Source organism: Fukomys damarensis, unplaced genomic scaffold (genome assembly GCF_012274545.1).
Source record: "Fukomys damarensis isolate Sample0158 unplaced genomic scaffold, DMR_v1.0_HiC HiC_scaffold_14, whole genome shotgun sequence".
Classification (NCBI taxonomy): domain Eukaryota; kingdom Metazoa; phylum Chordata; class Mammalia; order Rodentia; family Bathyergidae; genus Fukomys; species Fukomys damarensis.
The window spans coordinates 1,447,204-1,466,415 of record NW_022900926.1 but is presented as its reverse complement, the minus strand read 5'-3'; the positions used below and the strand labels follow the sequence as shown (position 1 = coordinate 1,466,415).

Here is a 19,212-nt window from a genome sequence, read left to right as displayed (position 1 = left end):
AGGGGGCCACAGGTCAGTTCCTGCTGCTTAGACACCCCCGAGGAATCTCGGATCCGGCAGCTCTCCGGCCAGTGAGGCGCGTGTGCTTCGGCGTTGAGGGGGACTGGGATTTAAGATAGGTTTAAGACAATTCTCTTGAGTTTAGATGTTGCTCACTTTTGCAGATGGTAGAATTGAATGTGGGCACGAGTTTCGGAGGAGGAGCTGACTTGCTTTGCATTATTTGTTCTGAGAGGAGGAGACAGTTTAAGGCTCTGCTGCCTGCTGGACACCACCAGTTCTGCAATCCGTGACCTCAGCCAGGGAGACTTTTCCCTAGGGGCTGCAGAATGCGCCCCATTCATCTGCCCCCACAGCCATCTGTGAGGTCTGTAGCCCTCAGCCAGATCTGTGGTGACATTGTGTTACACGTGTATCCTATGCTCGCGTTGTTTATCCGTGTTTAAAAGTTAAGTAAATGAAGCACTTTGATGCTATGTTGCAGTCTCTTCACTTGTTCTGGCATAGATTAGAGTGCAGGAAGGTACCACAGATTACCCAGATTTAAGGAATTCGGACGGTGTGTCTTTGCAGAAGTGTATTTTATCTTAGCTTTGGCTGTGATAAATCTTTGGTAAATCAGGACATGCCTTTCCAATAAAATTTTTTTCAGCTATATACTGAGAAAGGATTTTTTTTTTACAGTAACTGATGTATTTGTTTAGTTTCCTTAATCTCATTTTGAGCAAAATACTTGAAAGTATTTAGAATTAGTTTAAAAGTTATACTTTAGATGAACAACTTGCGTGGTTTCTAACAAATGAGAACGTAGTGAAAGTCAAGATAGTGACCTTTCCATCGATTTAGAGTTTTTTTTCTGAGAATTTGAAGAAAATGTATAGTTTTGAAATACTGTTAATATTTAAAAAGTTATATTAGATGAACAACTTGCGTGGTTTCTAACAAATGAGAACGTAGTGAAAGTCAAGATAGTGACCTTTCCATCGATTTAGAGTTTTTTTTCTGAGAATTTGAAGAAAATGTATAGTTTTGAAATACTGTTAAAATATCTTTAGGCCTTAATTTAGGCCTTACCTGAAAACAAAGAGAATAAGTTATTTGACTTTATCAGCAATCCTTTTGGTCCTGAGGACAGTGTGAAGGCAGTGATAAAAAAATCATTTCTGATGTTAAAATTAGTTTATGTCAGTATGTGGGTTAATTCTAGGTATCTTGGAAGGGATCTATTTCTTAATGCATATGGATAGACTAAGATAAAAACCAGAGGTAGGTAACATAGAACTAGCTTTCTGAAACATTAGAAAACTATTTTTTTAAAGGAACTAGCATTACAAAATAGGAGTAGTAAGTAGTTTGGAAAATACTGAACTTTTGCTCTCTGCTTTAGGATTTAGTTTTATTTTGACTTTCTCCACAGCTTTTCATCTTTATGCGTAACCATGTTTTAAAACCAAACAGTCTTATTTTTCCATATAAAGATTACATATTTCTCCCACCTGTTTTGGAGAGGAGGTAAGTATACCTAGAAGGCAGATTGTAAACAGAACAAGGACTTGTCTTTTGTGCATGTGAATGGGTGCATTTGAGATAACTGTGTTCAAAATGCATTAGTTTTTTGCTTAGGATGGGGGAGGAATGTATTTCCCTTTGGCTTTGGAAAGCTACCATGATATGTTAATGTTTTGAGTGTTTACTGACATCTCCTTACACTAAATATTCCTGTTTATATTTTAGGGTAGGATATACTTTTAAAGTGTGCTGAAAGTAGCCTGTTATAAGAAACACGTTTGTGAGCTAACGGATTGTTGTTTGCCTGTGATCTCAAGCTTTAACCCTGCTTCCCTGCAGCGATGCGTTGTGTTGCTGAGGGTGTTGAGTGACATCAAAATGGCAGTGGCAGCAATGGGTAAGATCACAGTAGTAATGAGGTCTTCGGTTGTGGTTCTGAGTAAGATGGGCCCTGGAGTACCATGGTAACAGTGAAGCTCATGCTTCAGCCAGAACCAAGTGGACATATCCTTCCATAGGAGGCTTGGGGCTGTGAGGCCCAAGTCTCAATTTCACTGGTGACTTTTGTGAACTGAACTTGATTAGCATTTGGAATTCGATCACCTCTTGGCTTGAATTAAGCTGTTAAATTAGTCTGAGGCCAGATGCTACATGGCGAGTTAATGCTCATGTTGTGAATATTCGTGTATGATGTGAACAGAAAGGTTTTAGGGAATCGTGATTTTTCTGACTGGAAGAAATGTGTGTACTCTGAGAAGGTAGTGAAGACATGACGTCTCCTCAAGTTTTAGAGCCTAATTAGTTCCCACAATTGTGCATTAAAAACAAGAATATGATCATTCAGTTAACTTTTAAATTCCAACCTAGTAGTATTACTGAAGGATTTTATATTTCATGCTTTAATATTTTTAGATCATTGAAGCAGTGTTCTAAAGAGGGCAGTTTATTGTGTAAAGTCACTTAAGAATGGGACTGATTAGGATAAAAGAACATCACATTGCTTTTCATACTGATATTTTACGTTTTTATTTTTCTTAGTGAAAAAAAATCTGTTATTGTTGTTGCTACCCAGCACAGTGCTGGTCACCTTGGTAAATTTTTGTGAATGATTCTGCAAGTACTGACTGTGTGCCAGGCATGATAATATGCTCTGGGCACAGCATGGCACCTGAAGAGAACAGGAGTGAGATGGGTCCGCAGGTTAGGTGCAGGAAGAGCAGACAGTGGGCAGGGCGCCTGGGCCCCGCAGGAGGCTGCTGGCCAGAAGGGAGCCGTTGTCCCTAGCTCAGGAAACTGAGGCCAGAAGTCAGACGTCCTCTTTGGTGAGCCCTTTACCTGCACCTCCCACATCAGAAAGCTTGTGGGCTGGATTTCTCCAGGGTATCTCATACCACCCTCCTCCCCAGTCTGTGGCCCTGATGGCGTGGCACAGTCTCCGACTCCCTACTGCCGTCCTCCCCACTTCCACAGACAGCGGAGTGATGGGTAGACCTCAGCGATGCGGACGCCTGCTTTGTGTCCTGGACACAAAAGGCAGTGGATGCACTGAGTGACCAGTTGCCCCTGCCCTTCATAGCCGGCTTCCTCTTGCACACATATGTCCTCTCCTCAGATGCCTGGCCACGGCCCTGCTCTCCAGGAGCCCTGCTCTCCAGGACCCCTGCTCTCGGCTCAGGTCCATCTCCGAGTGGAGCCCAAGCCCTCCTCCCTTCCCTTCAGGAGGAGGAGCTGTGCTGCTGGCTGTGCCCTGCCTGCCAGTCTGGAGAGCTCTCTGGCCGCCTGGGAATCGGCTGTGAAACCTCATGGTGTTTGAATGAGAGTGGCTGCCCTAGCTAGAGCTGTAGGACTCAGGGAGCAGTAGCAGTGAGGGGTTTAGATCTGTTTGGCGTAAACAGATTGAGCTAGTTATCATTATTCTTCCTAATGACAATAAAATTTGTTAAAGGATCCAGTAATTGTGAAATCCGTATTATGCTGTACCCTCCTAGTTTTAGTATTTTAGCTGCTAGGACCATGGAAGCTGCAGGTGGAGCTTCTGCCTACACATTTGACCTTCCGGTCTAAGTCTAGGGGAGGCACCCTGGATGCAGTGGGCTACAGTGAGGGTGCCCACGCCGGACCTGCCTTCCTCGGGACAGCAGAGCCTGTCCACCAGGGCACCGGGCTGTGGTGCCTGTCTTCACTGCATCCCCTTGTTAACCTCCTGAGCTGAGAGCCTGTCTGCTTTTGTCTTTGCTTCCTCTCACCTGTGAGAAATTAAGGCTTTGTTCGTGCTAAAATTCAAGTGATCAGTTAGGATTTAAGTTAGAGAACTCGGAAACTTTATTCTGTTCCCTTCTCCACACAGATATCTAGAGTACATTTGATTGCCTTGTTGATGCCACTCAGAAGAAATGCCGTTCAGGAGCATTGCAGGTTCAAGGCCATTCCGAGGGACTGAGGCCTCATCTCATAGTATACTTTCAGAAAGGTCTGGGCTTGTAGCTCAGGGATAGAGCACTTGTCCCGCAGGCAGGGCCCTGGGCCCAATTCCCAGCACTGGGGACAAAAAACCTTTTCAGTATTAAAGTTCAGAGCACTAAAATGAACTGTAGTGTTGAGTTCTTATTAGGAGGAAAATGGGTGAACACTTTGTATGGTGTTTCCGGTAGCTTACAGTTAACGGAGTTGGTTCTGCAGCGTTTACAAAGGCCGAGCTTGCAGGTCTACTGACCTTAAGAAATTGTGTAATGTGACTTTGTTGTGACATTTCTGAGGCTTTTAAGCTTTTCTTATTAATACTGAGCATTTCTTCTCATTTTTGCAATAATGTACTGAAAAGTTTGAGTAGAAATTGTTTTAATTTGGGGTGTAAAAATTCCAGATATTTATAGATTTTTGTTAATGTTATTTTGAACTATTTTAAGATGAAAATGTGTCTTAGCTTTGCATTTAAATGTATTGGACTTATGTCCTGAAATATAAAACAAAGGGTTATCGAGGAGTAATTACCCTGCTCTGCTCCCTTTGGAAGTCAGTGGCTACATCAATTAAAGTAGCATTTATGGTATTAGCTCTAACGGTTTTGTTATTTAGGAAGATTCATTTTGATCAGGGTGTTTCTTCTGATAGTCTTAGTTTGGAATAATTTACTATCATGAAGAGGATTTTTATCTATTAGGTAATATTGTAAAAAAGTTATATCCCAAGGGAAGGTAAAGCCTCTGGAATACCATTGGTATATCGCCTACCTTTGTAGTGGTTTTATTAACAGTTACTCATTTTTTATATTTTTTTCCTAGTGCTGGGCATCAGCTCAGGACCTTGTGCTTTCCAGGAGGTGCAGCGCCACTGAGCTACATCCCCAGCCCTCATTAGTTTTTTTTTTTTTTTTTTTTTTTGGTATCAGGGATTGAACTTGGATCCTTGCACTTGCAAGGCAGGCCACTGAACCGCTGAGCTAAATCCCCGGCCCGCCTCATTAGTTTTTACTATGCTTAATTTTAACAGTTTCTTAAACAGAAAGGCTTATAAAATCAAATTATGGTTCTCATTCAAATAACCGCCAAAATGCTTGTTTGATTATGTTTTGTGTAAGCAGAGGGTGGGTGTGTTTGTCCTGCCCACACACTGAAATCAGTCAGTGTGCAACTTTTCCATAGAAGGAGATAATCTTACTTGTGTTGGTTGCCATCCTGCCTTCTTGAATTTCTTTATAGAAGTACTTCATGAGTATTTACTTGTTTGAATTCATATATTTTTCTGTGGAAGGCAAACTGATTTATTCATCTGATCATTCTTCTTAATTGAAGTAAGTTTTTATGGTACTGGGGATTGAACTCAGGACCTTGTGCTTGCAAGGCAGGCTCAGTGCCACTGAGCTAAATCCCCAGCCCTTAATTGAAGCAATTTTAACCACAGCCTAAACCAGCCTAACTAGTTTAAGGCTTTTGTTGTAGTAGAAATGGGAGTAAAGAAATTTCAAATCATTGAAAGAATCTATTTTTAGTCAGTAGTTGTGTTTAAACAATTATTTGTAGTAAATAAAGAACTTCCAGATTTCCGACTTACATTTTATTTCTTTAAATCTTTTTTAAATTGGGAAATAATTGTATAAATTTATGGGGTACAATGATGTTTTGATCATTATGCATTGTACAGATAAACTAAAGCTAACTAACATGTTTGTTACTTTCCCAACTTAATTTTTTTTTTGTTTTGAGAATGTTACCAATCTGTTAGCAATTTTTAAAGTATACAGTGCATTGTTACTAACCACATGAAGTGCAGTAGATCATTAAAACGTACTCTTTCCATTTAATTGAAACTCCTTGATTAACTTCTTTTCCCCTCTTTTGTGTGTAGAGTTACTGCTACTGGTTACTGATTACCTAAATATATGAGTTAAGTCCTTAAATGCCAGAAAGCCCATTTGTGGAGATTGAGCTAGACTTTCTTGTTGTCTGACTAGTGGTGTGTTTGTGAGCAGCAGTATTCTCTAAGACTACCAACCTCATGTCAACTGAGTGGAGCTGTCTTCAAGGACTACTTGACTTTCATTCCCAGTCTGGCAACTTGATCCTGTTTTATTCTTGGTTCTTACTTTTCCCCTGACCTAGAATTTCACCTCGAGTTAGAGCCCAGCATCTCCTATCTGAGTGGATCTTTGGCTCTCTGTGGACCGGAGGAATGCAGCTCTGTCTCCTCCCCTCTTTGTGGCTGTGGTTAGACTGTTTTCCTTGATGCATTCTGACTGTTTTGGTGGGTAGAGTATGGAGACCAGTGGATTCCTTACTTTGAACATGCATAACCATCACTAAAACTTTGACCTGAATGTTCCTATTGTGTGCCTGCAGAATTTGTCCTACTTTACCAATATTTCAGGTGTACTTTAGAAAAGTATTTTACCACCTGTAATGAATATCTGGATGATCATCACGTAATTCTTCGTATCATTTAATGACATTGTTTTTTAGTAGTGCATGTACAAGATAATATTCAATTTTTTACCTTTTAAAGTATATGAATCATCTGTTTGAGAGCTTCATTATAAAAGCATCATGTTTACCATCAGTGGAGTGCATTATTTTTTAAAGTGAAAATGCCAGGTGGAAGATTACTGTCAGGTCTGAGCACCACTTTTTAAAAAAGTTTCGGTACCAGGGGTTGAAGTCGGGACCTTGAGCTTGTCAGGCGGGTGCAGCACCACTGAGCTACATCCCTGGCCCGGCCTTTTATGTAAGGAATGATGCAGAAGGGGTCAAGTTGGCTACCTTTTTGTTTATTTGTACTTATATTTTCAGGGCTTCAATTTTGAGTTTCTTTGCAGAAATATTTTTAAGCCCACTAATCCATTTCCGTTTGGGTAAATCTGCTTAGCCCCTGGCAAGCACTGTGGTTGCAGCAGACAGATATCCAGTTCCTGAAGAGTGTCAGTGTTGCGCTATCGGTGAGAAAAACTCTCCCCTCACTCAGTTTACGCAGAGTAACGTGGTGCTCCAGTCATCCACGCACCATGTGGGGTATGCAGTGCTCAGTCCAAGAGGCCCCACGGTCCTCTATGTGGTAAAGGCCAGGAAAAGTGCACTACTCTTCCCTGAAAATCATGAGCAGAGCTCTCATCTTCCTCTGGTGGCGGATGGGGATTCCCTGTGCAGGTAGCCCCCAGTGCAGGTGCCATCAGCAGGATGCTGTGAGCTGGTCTCTGTCTGAGGGCTGGCAGTAGAGTGTGGCTTTGGTTGGCTGGGCAGGGAGGAGGGCAAGGTTGGCGATTTAAGAGAGGAGGGTACTGCATCATACAGGAACAAAAATTCAGTCACACAGTACTTGTCAGATGATTTTTCTTCTCTAAGTATTAAACACATATATATGCTTAGGAAAAACTTAACTCTACTTGAAGGCCAAAAGTTTGAACGTAAGCCTTCCCATCTTTCCTTCTTGCTGGTCATCTCCATTTGTTTTTTAAACAGTTCTTTGTTACCGTTTTGGGAAATTTCAATACATGTACAATGATAAAAATCGCAATGAAGATATATTGAGGTCTTAGTTATATACCTGGGACTTTAAATATATCTTTATGTGTTTGTTTATCACAGCACCCCTGTGAGACACTCGGAATATGATCTCCTTTTCCCTCAGAACCTGGTGTGCAGAGAGGCAGAGTGAGTGACCCACCCGTTCACGGTCCCCCGTCACCAGGAAGCGGTGTGCACAGGGACGCAGGTCACCTGGCCTCACAGTCCATGCCCTTCCCCCGGAACTTAAGAGGAAAGTGGACTTTTAGAGTTGCTCCCCAGAGGTGAACAGTGCGGAGACTGAGTGAATGTTGGGCTGAGGAAGGTGTCATGGCGGGACCGTGTTCTTGCCCTCTTAGCTAGATCTACCCCAGTGGAGTGTATACCAGAATTTCTGGCTTTTCCCTCTTTTTTTGCCTATTGATGATATGAATATTTTTCTGTGTGGTTTAATTTGTGTGTGTGTGTGTGTGTGAGAGAGAGAGAGAGAGAGAGAGAGAGAGAGAGAGTGTTTTTAAAGTCATTTTGACCTACTGGAGACTGTTCCAGTATTTATTAGGAATTTTGGCCATCAGCTCTTTAAGCCATTTAAAGTTACATTTTTAAAAGCTACTTCAATAAATATTTACTGGTATTTAAATAGATAGTTAAATGCATACTAGCTCTAGGGATAGTTTAAAGTATCCTGAATTTTAAAATAAACAGACAACAACCCCCAAACAAAACCCTTGTTTTAATCCTTCTTCTAAGGAGAAGGATATCTTCGTATCTCTGATTATAATCTTTCCAAAATTCTTATTTTGCTCTGTAACTGTTTGTTGGATCCTCGGTGTGATAATGGCTGCCCTTATGGAGCCCTCGCCCAAGTGCAGCTCTGCGTTACCAGGCTGGACACTTGGAAAAGTTGTCACTGTTCTCAGTGTGGTGAGGAGAAAGTTTTACACATGCGTCTGTGAGTGCTGTAGCAAATGTGATGCTGGACTTTGAGGAGAAAGGGACAGCTAGGAGTGGCTGACTGGAAAGGAAGTTAGGGAGCAGGTGGGGGGTAAGTGTGCTGCCCAAGTGCAGCTCTGCGTTACCAGGCTGGACACTTGGAAAAGTTGTCACTGTTCTCAGTGTGGTGAGGAGAAAGTTTTACACATGCGTCTGTGAGTGCTGTAGCAAATGTGATGCTGGACTTTGAGGAGAAAGGGACAGCTAGGAGTGGCTGACTGGAAAGGAAGTTAGGGAGCAGGTGGGGGGTAAGTGTGCCCAGTGCTCTACGCCCAAGTGCAGCTCTGCGTTACCAGGCTGGACACTTGGAAAAGTTGTCACTGTTCCCAGTGTGGTGAGAAAGTTTTACACGTGCGTCTGTGAGTGCTGTAGCAAACGTGATGCTGGAGTTTGAGGAGGAAGGGACAGCTAGGAGTGGCTGACTGGAAAGGAAGTTAGGGAGCAGGTGGGGGGTAAGTGTGCCCAGTGCTCCGTTCACAGGGTCTGGCAAGTGTGGTGCCTGGAAATGTGGTTTCCAGCGGTGCAGGACTTGACCAGACTGAGTCTGAGTTTGATTTCATGTGGTACCAAGAAGCCACAGACCCGTGAGCAGAGCACGGCGGAATGGACTGTTCTGAGCAGATCCTCCTGTGGGCAGGTGAGGCTGGGGTGTGTCATCCCACCTCGGGACCCGGGACAGCTGCAGGTGGGGTCTAGAGCTGTGATGGTGAACCTTTTAGAGCTCTAAGTGATAACAAGCAGCCCGCGGCAGCCCTTGCCGTAGGTTCACCATCACTGGTCTAGGCAGGAGTGGATGGCTCGTGGAAAGAGTGGTTGATGTATCTGCAGCTGGGTCACAGCAGTTTCACTTGGCATGGAGAATTGGCATAGTGGAAGGCTACCATCTGATCTTGGTGCTGAAGTACTGTGCACTTGTCAACATTTCAGACAGTGTGAAATATTTGCAGCTTTTGATATAGGGGTAAATGTATTTTGATATATTCTCTTTTATTTAGAAAGATTGGTCTCTAAGTTGATTTTAAGACCCACTAATGTGTGGTAACTTTTTTTTTTGTACCAGGGATTGAACTCGGAACCTTGCACTTGCAAGGCAGGTGGTGAAACCACTGAGCTAAATCCCCAGCCCGGTAACTTACAGTTTGAAAAATCTTTTGTAGTTGCTTTTATGATTTATATAGCCAGCTTCTTATGTAAAATTGTAAATCTGCTTTGTCAATGCTGTTTTCATTTTCTTTTGGCTTACAGCTGTCATTTAATATTCAATAAGAAAACTAGACGTTTTTCTTCTAAGAGCACTTACAGATATGTTCATAGATGGTAGAAGATTTGACACTGTGTGCGTCTTTGTTTCTAACAAAAAGCTTCAGAAAGAAAATAAAGTAGGCCGTTTTTTCATTTAACACCAATCTTCCTGTTTCCAGAGTCAGAAGTGTCTGTTTTTAATGTCACAGCTGAGCATTCCATTTGAAAGAGTTGAAATTGGTATTAAAAGCGTAACGTGTTGTCTTTGAAAGAGTGCACCATGTCTTGAACTTGTGCTATTCTCACACAGTGCTTGTGTCTTTGTTCTGGAGAGCAGAGTTTTACAGTTGTCACCTGGTCTCACTAGATAGGACCGGCAGGTGTTAACTAACTAAGGAGAAGCCAAGCCTATTCTGGATGCTTTTGTGGTTGTTGGTCTTCACAGGGCATAGCTGGAGGCTGTGTTCTCATTAAGCAGTGTAGCCTTGTTACGGGTCGGTTTCCTCATTAAAACACTGGTACACATTTTCACATCTAGTTCTTCCTGCTCCGTGACTTGGGATTGCATGCCTAGAGACGTGTTATTCTTCTCACATTCTGAATTCATTCCGTATAAACTGAAAGATAAGAATTGTATTTTATTCATGATGTTTGTTAATCATCTTCAGTGTTCTAGGTACATAACATATACTGTACTGGGTCTTTTTTTGAAAGAAATAGTTATATTTAAGGGTTTAAAACAAATCAGTTTAGGAAATCAACACATGCAGGTAATTTTATCATTTTATTTTGTCATCTGAGGAAGCCTGGGTGAGTTGTTTTGCTATCTGTAAAAATTTAGCAGAAACAGGATCATAGTGTTACTTTCCTGAGTAAATTAAATTGCCCCAGTGGTGTACAGCAACGAGGTGTGGTGCTCTCCGCTGTCGGTCTGCCTGGCTGCAGAGCCCCTGTGAGCGGACCCTGACGGGGCCCATCGTGCACGGTGCTCTGCCTCCCGCAGCAGTGGCTGCCGGCCTCCTGGCTGTCAGTGAGGGCACACAGCCTGCTGTGGCATGGCACAGACACAGGCTGCCACCTGTGCTCCAGCCTTTAGAAGCTGTGCTTTGGCTTCTAATTGATTAGGTTGTGATACTATCCGAGTGGATTGGAAGCTATTTCAACCAAAGCAAACAATTTATTCAAAGATTTTAATTCACAGTTTTTCCTGAGTTTTGTTTCCGGATAAGATTATTTTATGTATGTTAATGTGTAGTTTTATATTTGTAAACATTTAAAAAAGTTGTGGTAGCTTCATGTATGTGTTAGAATGTTTTTATTCTGTTAGACCAACTGTGTTTCTTTCCATTCCAGGAGAAAAATACCTTGGCTCAGACCTTAAGTTGGACTTAAATGATAAGTGAATATTGGATTTATCATTGATTTGAACTGTAATAATTAAAAGGAGAATAAAAGCATGAAGATCAAAGAAATAACCAGTAATTCTGTCAGAGCGGGGCTGGTGAACCTATGGTGCATGTGTTACTCTATTTTTCTTTTAAGGCAAAAGATGTAATTTATGAGTTGTCTTTCTCTAAACTAAAATCTCAGTACTCAGATTTAATTGCAGTATTGGCACTTTGGGATAAATAAGTGGGCTTGGGGTTGCAGCCTGGGCAGTCTTCTCTAGGTTTGCCATCACTCCAGATAGAGAAAACTACTAGTGATAGTCTATTGTGCTTCCCTGTTGCTTTGTGCCTGTGTTTGACTCTTTACTATATTCTGCACACGTGGCTGGCCTGTCTGACTCTGGATAAACTAGCCTTTCTTCCGGAGAAAGGGAGGAATTGGCTTGCTCACTGATGGGGGTACTCACCAGAAATCAGTGCACAGGTAGACAGCATTTCTGGTAGATGGAGGGCCTGCATGCTCACGAGTCAGGTCTGACCTGTCACTGTTTTGTCAGATGTTGTATCAGGACACAGGCATACTCCTCCTATGGTCTATAGCTGACTTCCTGTACAGCTGCACAGTTGGGTAGTTGACAAGATTGAATACTGTAAAAAAACAAAACTCTTTACTCTCTGTCCCTTTACAGATAAAGTTATGTCAAACTATTCTTCATGGTAGTAATTATATGACTAATTACTGAAGATTTTTCTAGGTTCTGATAATAGAACCCCATAGAATTAGTGTGTACAGTGTTCATTATTGAAGAGCACAGAAGTGGTGGGGGGATTGAAAAAGAGACTTCTTTTGATCTACAAATGGTTTCTTTGGCCAATATTTGTCAATAATAAGGTGGATATATGTTTTGGCTTAAAATGTAGCATTATACTTTATATTGCTCAAAGTAGTTACATTGTATAAAAAAACTACAATTTTAATTTTAGTAGTTTTATGCAGCTTTTGTAAAAATTGTTACTTGGAATCAATTGAATTTTTATATCTTTTTTTTGGTACTGGAAATCAAACTTGGGTCCTTGTGCTTTTGAGGCAGACGGTGGCACCACTGAGCTAAATCCCTTGAATTTTTATATCTTGGCCTGTAGCTGGTTCCTAATCTCAGAATCAAATGTTCATGTAGCCTAAAAATCAGTGTACATAATTTTCAGCATTTCCCCCAACTGGTGACAGGGTGAATAACAGAAATCAGTGATAGTAGAAATGTTCCTGCCATGCATTTGCTTCTTTGGTAAAACGTAATAGTGTTAATGTTTAAGTGCAGAGCTCCCTGAACCCTCTTTTCCTCCATGTATATACATGTATCCCTTCTCCAGTAATGGGGTCTTATTAAATATGCAGTTCTGTAAAATGCTTCTCTCTCGCACATTCCATGTTTTGGAAACCTTCCCTGTTGAAAAAATTAAGTCACTGATATTATTTTTAGCAGTTATGCATTATTGATTGATCTACAGAAAGATGTGTTTTGTTTTTAAGCATTATATATTTTCAGCTGTGCTGTAGGTTATCCTTGCGTCTGTTTTTGTACATTCTTGGTGTTTCTATAGGATAAACTCCCAGGCAGTAAGTCTTGTCTGTGTTGGAATGTAGATGTCTGTTCCCAGACTGCTTGGTATGTGTATGAACATTACCTTACTTTTTTTTGACACTATCTTTCAAATATTTGTCAACGTGATAATTTTAGAAATCCCAGAACTTAATGTTATTTTCATTTCTCTCATTCTGAGTGAAATTGGAATGCTGTCTTACCTTTATTTTCCATTTACATATACTCAGCCTGTGTATGCTGTTTCGGGAGTTTTCCTAAAAAGATATTTCTTCAGCTAACTTACTCTGGTGAGAGAAAGTAGTGGGCTGTGTGACCTTAGTAAATGGGCAGATAGGACTGAGTTCACTTAGAGCTCAAGTGACCGTCCGGCCTGGTTGAAGGGTCACACTCCGTGAGTCAGGCCCAAGCAGACCGGTGCCGCCACCTTTGCCATGGGCGTGTGTGGATGTGTTCCCAGGGACGCTGTGGGTCCCGGTCCTGTCCCGTGCCTGCCGGGGAGCTCCCACATGAGCGCTCTGAGTGCTGTGTGCACTGCATCTTGCCACTGTGTGTGTTGTCAGTCTTTTCCCGTTCTATGTGAAGGGTAACTCACAAGATTTAAGGCTACCTGTGTCCTTCATCCGGCTGTAAAACCCAAGTTCCATTTGTAAATTATATTTACTAAATCTTCAAAACAATATTTATGAGGCATACTTTTTATGCAAACTATGTCATTGATCTGAGCTACTAGAGAAAAAAGTAGTTTGAAGTCTAGTTTTATTAATTTGAGTATTTTGATTTTAATCTTACACAGAGTGTAGTTGATTTTATGCATGCTGTCATTCTGTGCACTTGTATTTAAACTGCCCGAGGGCACTCTTGGTGTGCTCCTGTCTGCGTGTTATGTGGAAATTCCACAGAGCAGTCTCGTTTCAAGTGAGGTAGCTGCCTGGTGACGCCATTTGCCTTTGTTTGGACTCAGCCCCTATGTCAAGTGCAAGTGGGCCACGAGTTAGCAGACACTGTTGTGTGCGGTTGGCTGGTGGGTACAGGGGCCTGGGACTGTGCGGGATGGCTGGTGTGCAGGTGGCTGTGTGGGTCGTTGGCCGTGTGCCTGGCAGTTTCGTAAGGGAAGCCTATGGTTTTTGTTCAGAGCTTGTTACCTTCCTTGGGTAAGTCTGTAATCCAGTGTGAGAATCCCTGTCTGGGCTTTAGGACAGCAGCCCTTTTAAAATTAAATTTAACAGATTAAAATTTCTCTGAATACTGTAAAATCTCTGTACCTTACTTGTAACAAAAAGTTCATACCAGCACTGGTCCTTGGCTAGGTCTTGAGTGGAATTGCGGTAAATAATAAACTAATTGAGCAGAGGGCCGGGAGTATAGCTCATTGGTGCCTCGCCTGCCTGGCAAGCACAAAGTCCTTAGTTGCAAGTGATAGGTAAAACAGACAAAGTCAAATACAAGGTAGAAATGAAGAAATACGACGTGAACTTGGAGAGGACACTGAACCATAAATCGGCTAACAAAGATTCAGTGTAACTCAGGAAGACAGACTGAAGTAAGAGCAGGAAAATGTGCTGTTACATTTTTAGAAAAGATAAAGAAGTAAAAGATGGGGTCAGTTTTGTAGCTTAGTGGCATCATGCCTGCCTGGCAAGCACAAGGTCCTGAGTTCTATCCCCAGTACTGGAAAAAAAAAAAAAAGCAGTAAAGAAAGATCTATTGTGGTAGTAGAAAACAAAATTTTAAATGCCTGGGATGTAGTAGAAAAACGTACATGTGTCCTACATAATGAGTACATTCCTGTGTTGTTGTTGTTGTTGTTGGGTTTGTTTGTTTTTTTGGTGGCACTGGGGATTGAACTTGGGGCTTTGCACTGAACTACATCCCTAGTCCTTAAAGAAATTTTTTTTGGGGTCAAATTCTAAGACAAAGTCTCACTAAGCTGCTTAGGCTAGTCTCAAACTTGGGGTCCTCCTGCTTAGATCACAGGTAGCTGGGGTTACAGGTGTGTACCACCATGCCTAGCTTCTACTGTACTTGTCATGAATATGATTGGGTTCAGCTTTTCCAATCTCCAGTATGTAGCTACTGCCTGAATACGGAGCTATAGACATCTGGGGCAGATACCCAAAGCAGGTTTTAGCATGTGAAGATAGACGGATCCACTTAATATTTGTAATAAGACAATAGTATGTTTAAACATTTAGTACCCAGAAGCCAAAAACACTTCTTCAGCCAGAGGAAGCTGCAAAATCAGCATCGAATTGATATATGGGTGATGTGTAAAGTCTATGTGACAAGTCTTAGGTCTCATTGGTTATTTTTAGTTTGGGCAGATACACCTTTTGTAGCACGAGTATTTTTCACAAGATAAACACAGATTCATCCCTCCTCATTGACATCGTGGTGTGTGTTAATGGTGCGTATTTCCCTTTCAGGCTCGGATTGCTTGCCGGTGTGGATGCCTGGTAATGAGTCCCTGTGGGCGGCCACCACTGTGCCGTCCAGCCAACGACACGCCCCGGGCAGGAGGCACAGCATAGCTTCCGACAGCGGGGACACCGGCATTGGAACCTCCTGTTCTGACAGTGTGGAAGGTGAGCTACAGAGAACAGTGGTGCAGTGAGAATGTCCAAGGGCTGTGTTTTATTGTTCCAACTAAAAGTTGCTGTATTTGAGTGTTCAATAATCATCAGAGTTGCTGTCACACCAAATTAAGTTCTCTCTTTGGTCATCCTACATTCTTCCCGTTAATTTTCTTAACTAAAATTTTGTTCTGAGATAACCATAGATTTACGAGCCATTTTAAGAATCATACAGAGAAATTCTGTGTACTCCTTGCTCCTTTCCCCCTGGAAGTGTCTCAGCGGACTTCACTGCAGTGTGGCAGCGGGGTAATGACCCCAGAGAGTCGAGATGCAGAGGTTCCCACCGACCCGGTGTGTGCAGGCTCTTCTCTCCACAGGCAGGTAACTGCTGGACAGTGCCAGTCTCTTCTGGTTCCGTGCCTGTCGGTGTGGTTTGAGAGTGCTGAGTGTCTGACAGTTTGTCCCTTTCCATTGGTGAGCAGCACTCCGCAGCAGGGGCCCTGGAGACTGCAACTGACTGTGCCCTGCTGTGGCGGGCCTGCTGTGTTGCTGTTAGACTGCAGCTGCTGCAAACACAATCCTAGGACTTGGTGTGCAGCAAAGATGAGCTTCTTTTGTCTGGCTGTGTGTTCAGGGGTACAGTGGCTGGGTTGTTCAGTAGTTACTTGTTTAGTTTAGGAAGAAACAGCCACACAATTTCCAGAGTGCCTACCATTTCCCTCCGAACTGTGTGTGTAAGTCATCGAGTTTCTCTTTATACTTGCCAGAATTTGATGTTTAAAAACCCTGCCCTTTCTGGTAGTAATACGGTGATAGCTTGTTGTGGTTGTGAGATCTCATTTTTAAAAGGTAACTGCATTTTAGGGGTGCAGAGATTTGCCACGTCTGTTTCCACCTGGACCCAGCCTCCCCTTAAGTCAGTGTCTCACCGGAGTGAGACCCTGCGCAGTTACCAGCCTGCACTAAGGCCCTGTCAGCTAGATGAGCGCCATAGGGAGCAGTGCACTGTCTTGAGAACCCTCTGGGTTCTGCCTGTTTCTTTCTCCTTCCCTGCAGGGCCTAGCAACCTCTGGTCTTTTTACCATCTCCATACTTTCTGCCTTTTCCCAGATGTCATGTACGTACATAGCTGGAATCATGCTTCCTGTAGTTTTTTCACATTGGTTCCATTTCCTAAGTAGTATGCATTTGTGTTTTTGCCTTGTCTTTTCATTGCTTGTTTTTAGTGCTGAATAATATCCCAGAGTCTGGTTGTACCCGTTTGTTTATCCATTTAGCCACTAAAGACAGCTTGGCTGCTCCACGTTTTGGAAAAGAAAGTTTCTATAAATATTCTTGTGTGCATTTTTGTGCCTACATCCATGTTTAGCTCCTTTGGGTCAGTACCCCACATGTGCTGGATTGGTGCGATCAGAGTAGGTTTAGTTTTGGGAGAAACTTCCGGACTATCTGTCAGAGTGGCTGTACCTTTTGTGTTCTAACAGCTGTGAGTGAGAGCCTGCTGCATGTCCTAGCCTGCTTTTGGTATTCTCGGTGGTTCTGTGAGGTTTGCTGCTTTAATTTGCATTTCCATGACTTTTAGTTTCTTGTTTTACATTTATGTCTGTGATCCATCTTTTTCGTGAAGGTATAATGTCCACCTTTTGGTAGTTGTGCAGCAGTCTTGGGGTATTGGCTTACATTTTTATCATTCTTTTTACCCTTTGTTTTTAATGTTAGAGGTTTCTGTTGACATGTCTTCAAGTTCACAGTCTTAGCTGCTCCTCGTCTTCTGTGACAGTTGCTCTTGCATGTCTATGTGGTGGGATTGAGGATCACTGGGGATTAGTAAAGTCCATGCTGGCCGTGTCCAGGGCACTGCCCATGGGCAGCAGCTGGAGGAGAGTGCGCTGGCCTTCATGAGTAAGCAGCTTTCCCCTGCCTTAGTGCTGTGCTGTGGGCCAGACCTTTGGAGCTGCGGGCCCAAGTCAGTCTTTCCTCCCTGAGGTTGCCAGGTCTGGCATTTTGTAATAGCAATGAAAAGCTGACTAATGTGTGTGCTCCTGAGCCTGTCAGGTGTTTCTTCCATTCTAGTAGAGCCTTTCCATCTTTAGCACTTCCCCATGATTCTTTCTGAGCACCTGCATGCTGCTGCGGACATCAGGCATCCTTCTTGCCCCGCTGGCTTTTTCCTCAGTGAGTGCAGCACGCTGCTCGCAGTTGTGCTGCATTCTGGTCAGATGGGTCCCACGGAGCTGCCGTGTGTGCTTGTGTTCCCACTGTTCTTTGCTACATAAGGGCTTGTGTGTGCCTTCCCGGGTGAGCAGACTCGGCAGTGCCTGGTGCCCGTCGGGGGAGGCGCTGTGTGCCTGGAGCTGTGCCAGGCTGGTGCGTCGTAGGTTTTCTTTCCTCACTTTTCACTGTCTCAAGCAGGCAGGAGGCTGGAATGGAGAATTTCTGTCCTCTTCACTGAAATACCTCTTCGTGTCTTTTGCCCATGTTCTCACTGTACTATCTCCTTTTCACTGTTGAGTTTTGAGCTTCTTTGTACATGCCCCCACCCTGCTGTGCAGCTAGTCTTGACTACGGTCGGCAGAGCGGAAGTTTTAAAATTTGAATTGCAGTGTGCTGTTTTATTCTTTACGAATCGTGCTTCTTAGGTCAAGGGTAAGAACTCTTTGACTCGTCTCAGATCTTGAATATTTTCTTTTTGTTCTAAAATTCTTATCACTTACATTTAAGTTTACATTCAGTTTGAGTTGATTTCAAAGGCATTTAAGAAAGATTTGATATGCTAACAGATAAAGTCTCAGAAAAAAATAAATTGTATCTAAAGATAAGAATGTATTATCTTTTTAAAAATGTTTTGTTTTGCTTTGAGGGGTACTAGGGACCAAACCCAGGGATGCTCTACTGAGCTACCTCTCCAGCCCTTACTTTTTTTTTTTTTTTGCTTTTGAGACAGGCTTGTTGGTTGCCAGGCTACTCTTCAATTGCAGTCTTCTGCCTCAGCCTCCTGAGTGGCTGGGATTGTAGTCACGAGCCATGCCCAGCTTAAAAAAATTGCTTTTAAAACATTACTTTCTGTGAGTGATTACTAATGTTCCTAAAGTATTAAATAAAATGCCCCATTGTAGGGAGTTTTCCAAGTTTTCAGTTAGCCAAATGGGATTTTTAAAAAGACTATGCATGATGGGGTTATCTCCTTGGGTAGCATCGGGCCCGCTTATGGAGCCAGTGTGATTCCGAGGCCATTACACAGAGGGACAAGCAGCCCCCAATGGAGGCACTGTTGTCAGCATGGGCAGAGAGGGCTGCTGCGTTATCTGTGATATCGTGGAGAATTTCTTACTTCTCTGACTCAGCCTGCTTTCATCCCTACAGCAGAAGCAGCTTACTTACCTTAGGACTTAATGACATGACTTCTAGATTTCCTAGCAAGGTATTTGCTTAAGAAATGATTCTTCTTCTCCTTCCTTGCACCCTTTATCTCAGGAGTCTCTGGTGAGAAAGACTCCACTCATTGATCTGAAACAGCTGGACTGGCACCATCATGATCTGTACCCTGATTTCTCTGGGACTTGTTTGCATGGCAGGACGGGACTGGAGTGTGCTGGGCACCCTCCTCTGCTGCTGGGTGTGTGAGGCTCCCAGCTGAGGCTCTGTCCTAGTCCTGTGATTTTGTCTGTGCCAGCTTGGGGTCTGGAATTTATTTCCAGGACTCGAGCTCCTTTCCTTCTGCAGACCTAGATGCCTTCTGCTCCTTCCTCTGTTGGTATTTTTCCTGTGTGTGTTCTTCAGTTTGTCTGTCTGTCTCTCATTCTTCACTTCCACCTTTGAGAGTTTTGCTGCAATCTCTTGGGAATGGTCCTTGTTGTTTGTCGCTGTGGGCTCCGTGAGAGAGTGTCTCGTGGACTTAGCGTGGACCTTG

General features: G+C 42.9%; 1 protein-coding gene across 3 annotated transcripts in view; it reads left to right on the top strand.

Moving 5' to 3' along the window:
- Positions 1 to 6: 6 nt before the first annotated feature.
- The window catches only part of Cep85l (centrosomal protein 85 like), a 97,702-nt gene continuing 78,496 nt past the window's right edge, over positions 7 to 19,212 (top strand). For 2 of the 3 annotated variants that reach the window (XM_010644961.2, XM_033763197.1), the window contains exons 1-2: positions 7 to 12; positions 15,153 to 15,311. In XM_010644961.2, the coding sequence (XP_010643263.1) occupies positions 15,176 to 15,311 (136 nt within the window). In that variant the 5' untranslated portion in view covers positions 7 to 12; positions 15,153 to 15,175. Of the gene's footprint in view, positions 13 to 15,152; positions 15,312 to 19,212 lie in introns of those variants that run through there. The other variant, XM_010644962.2, reaches the window with a different exon arrangement.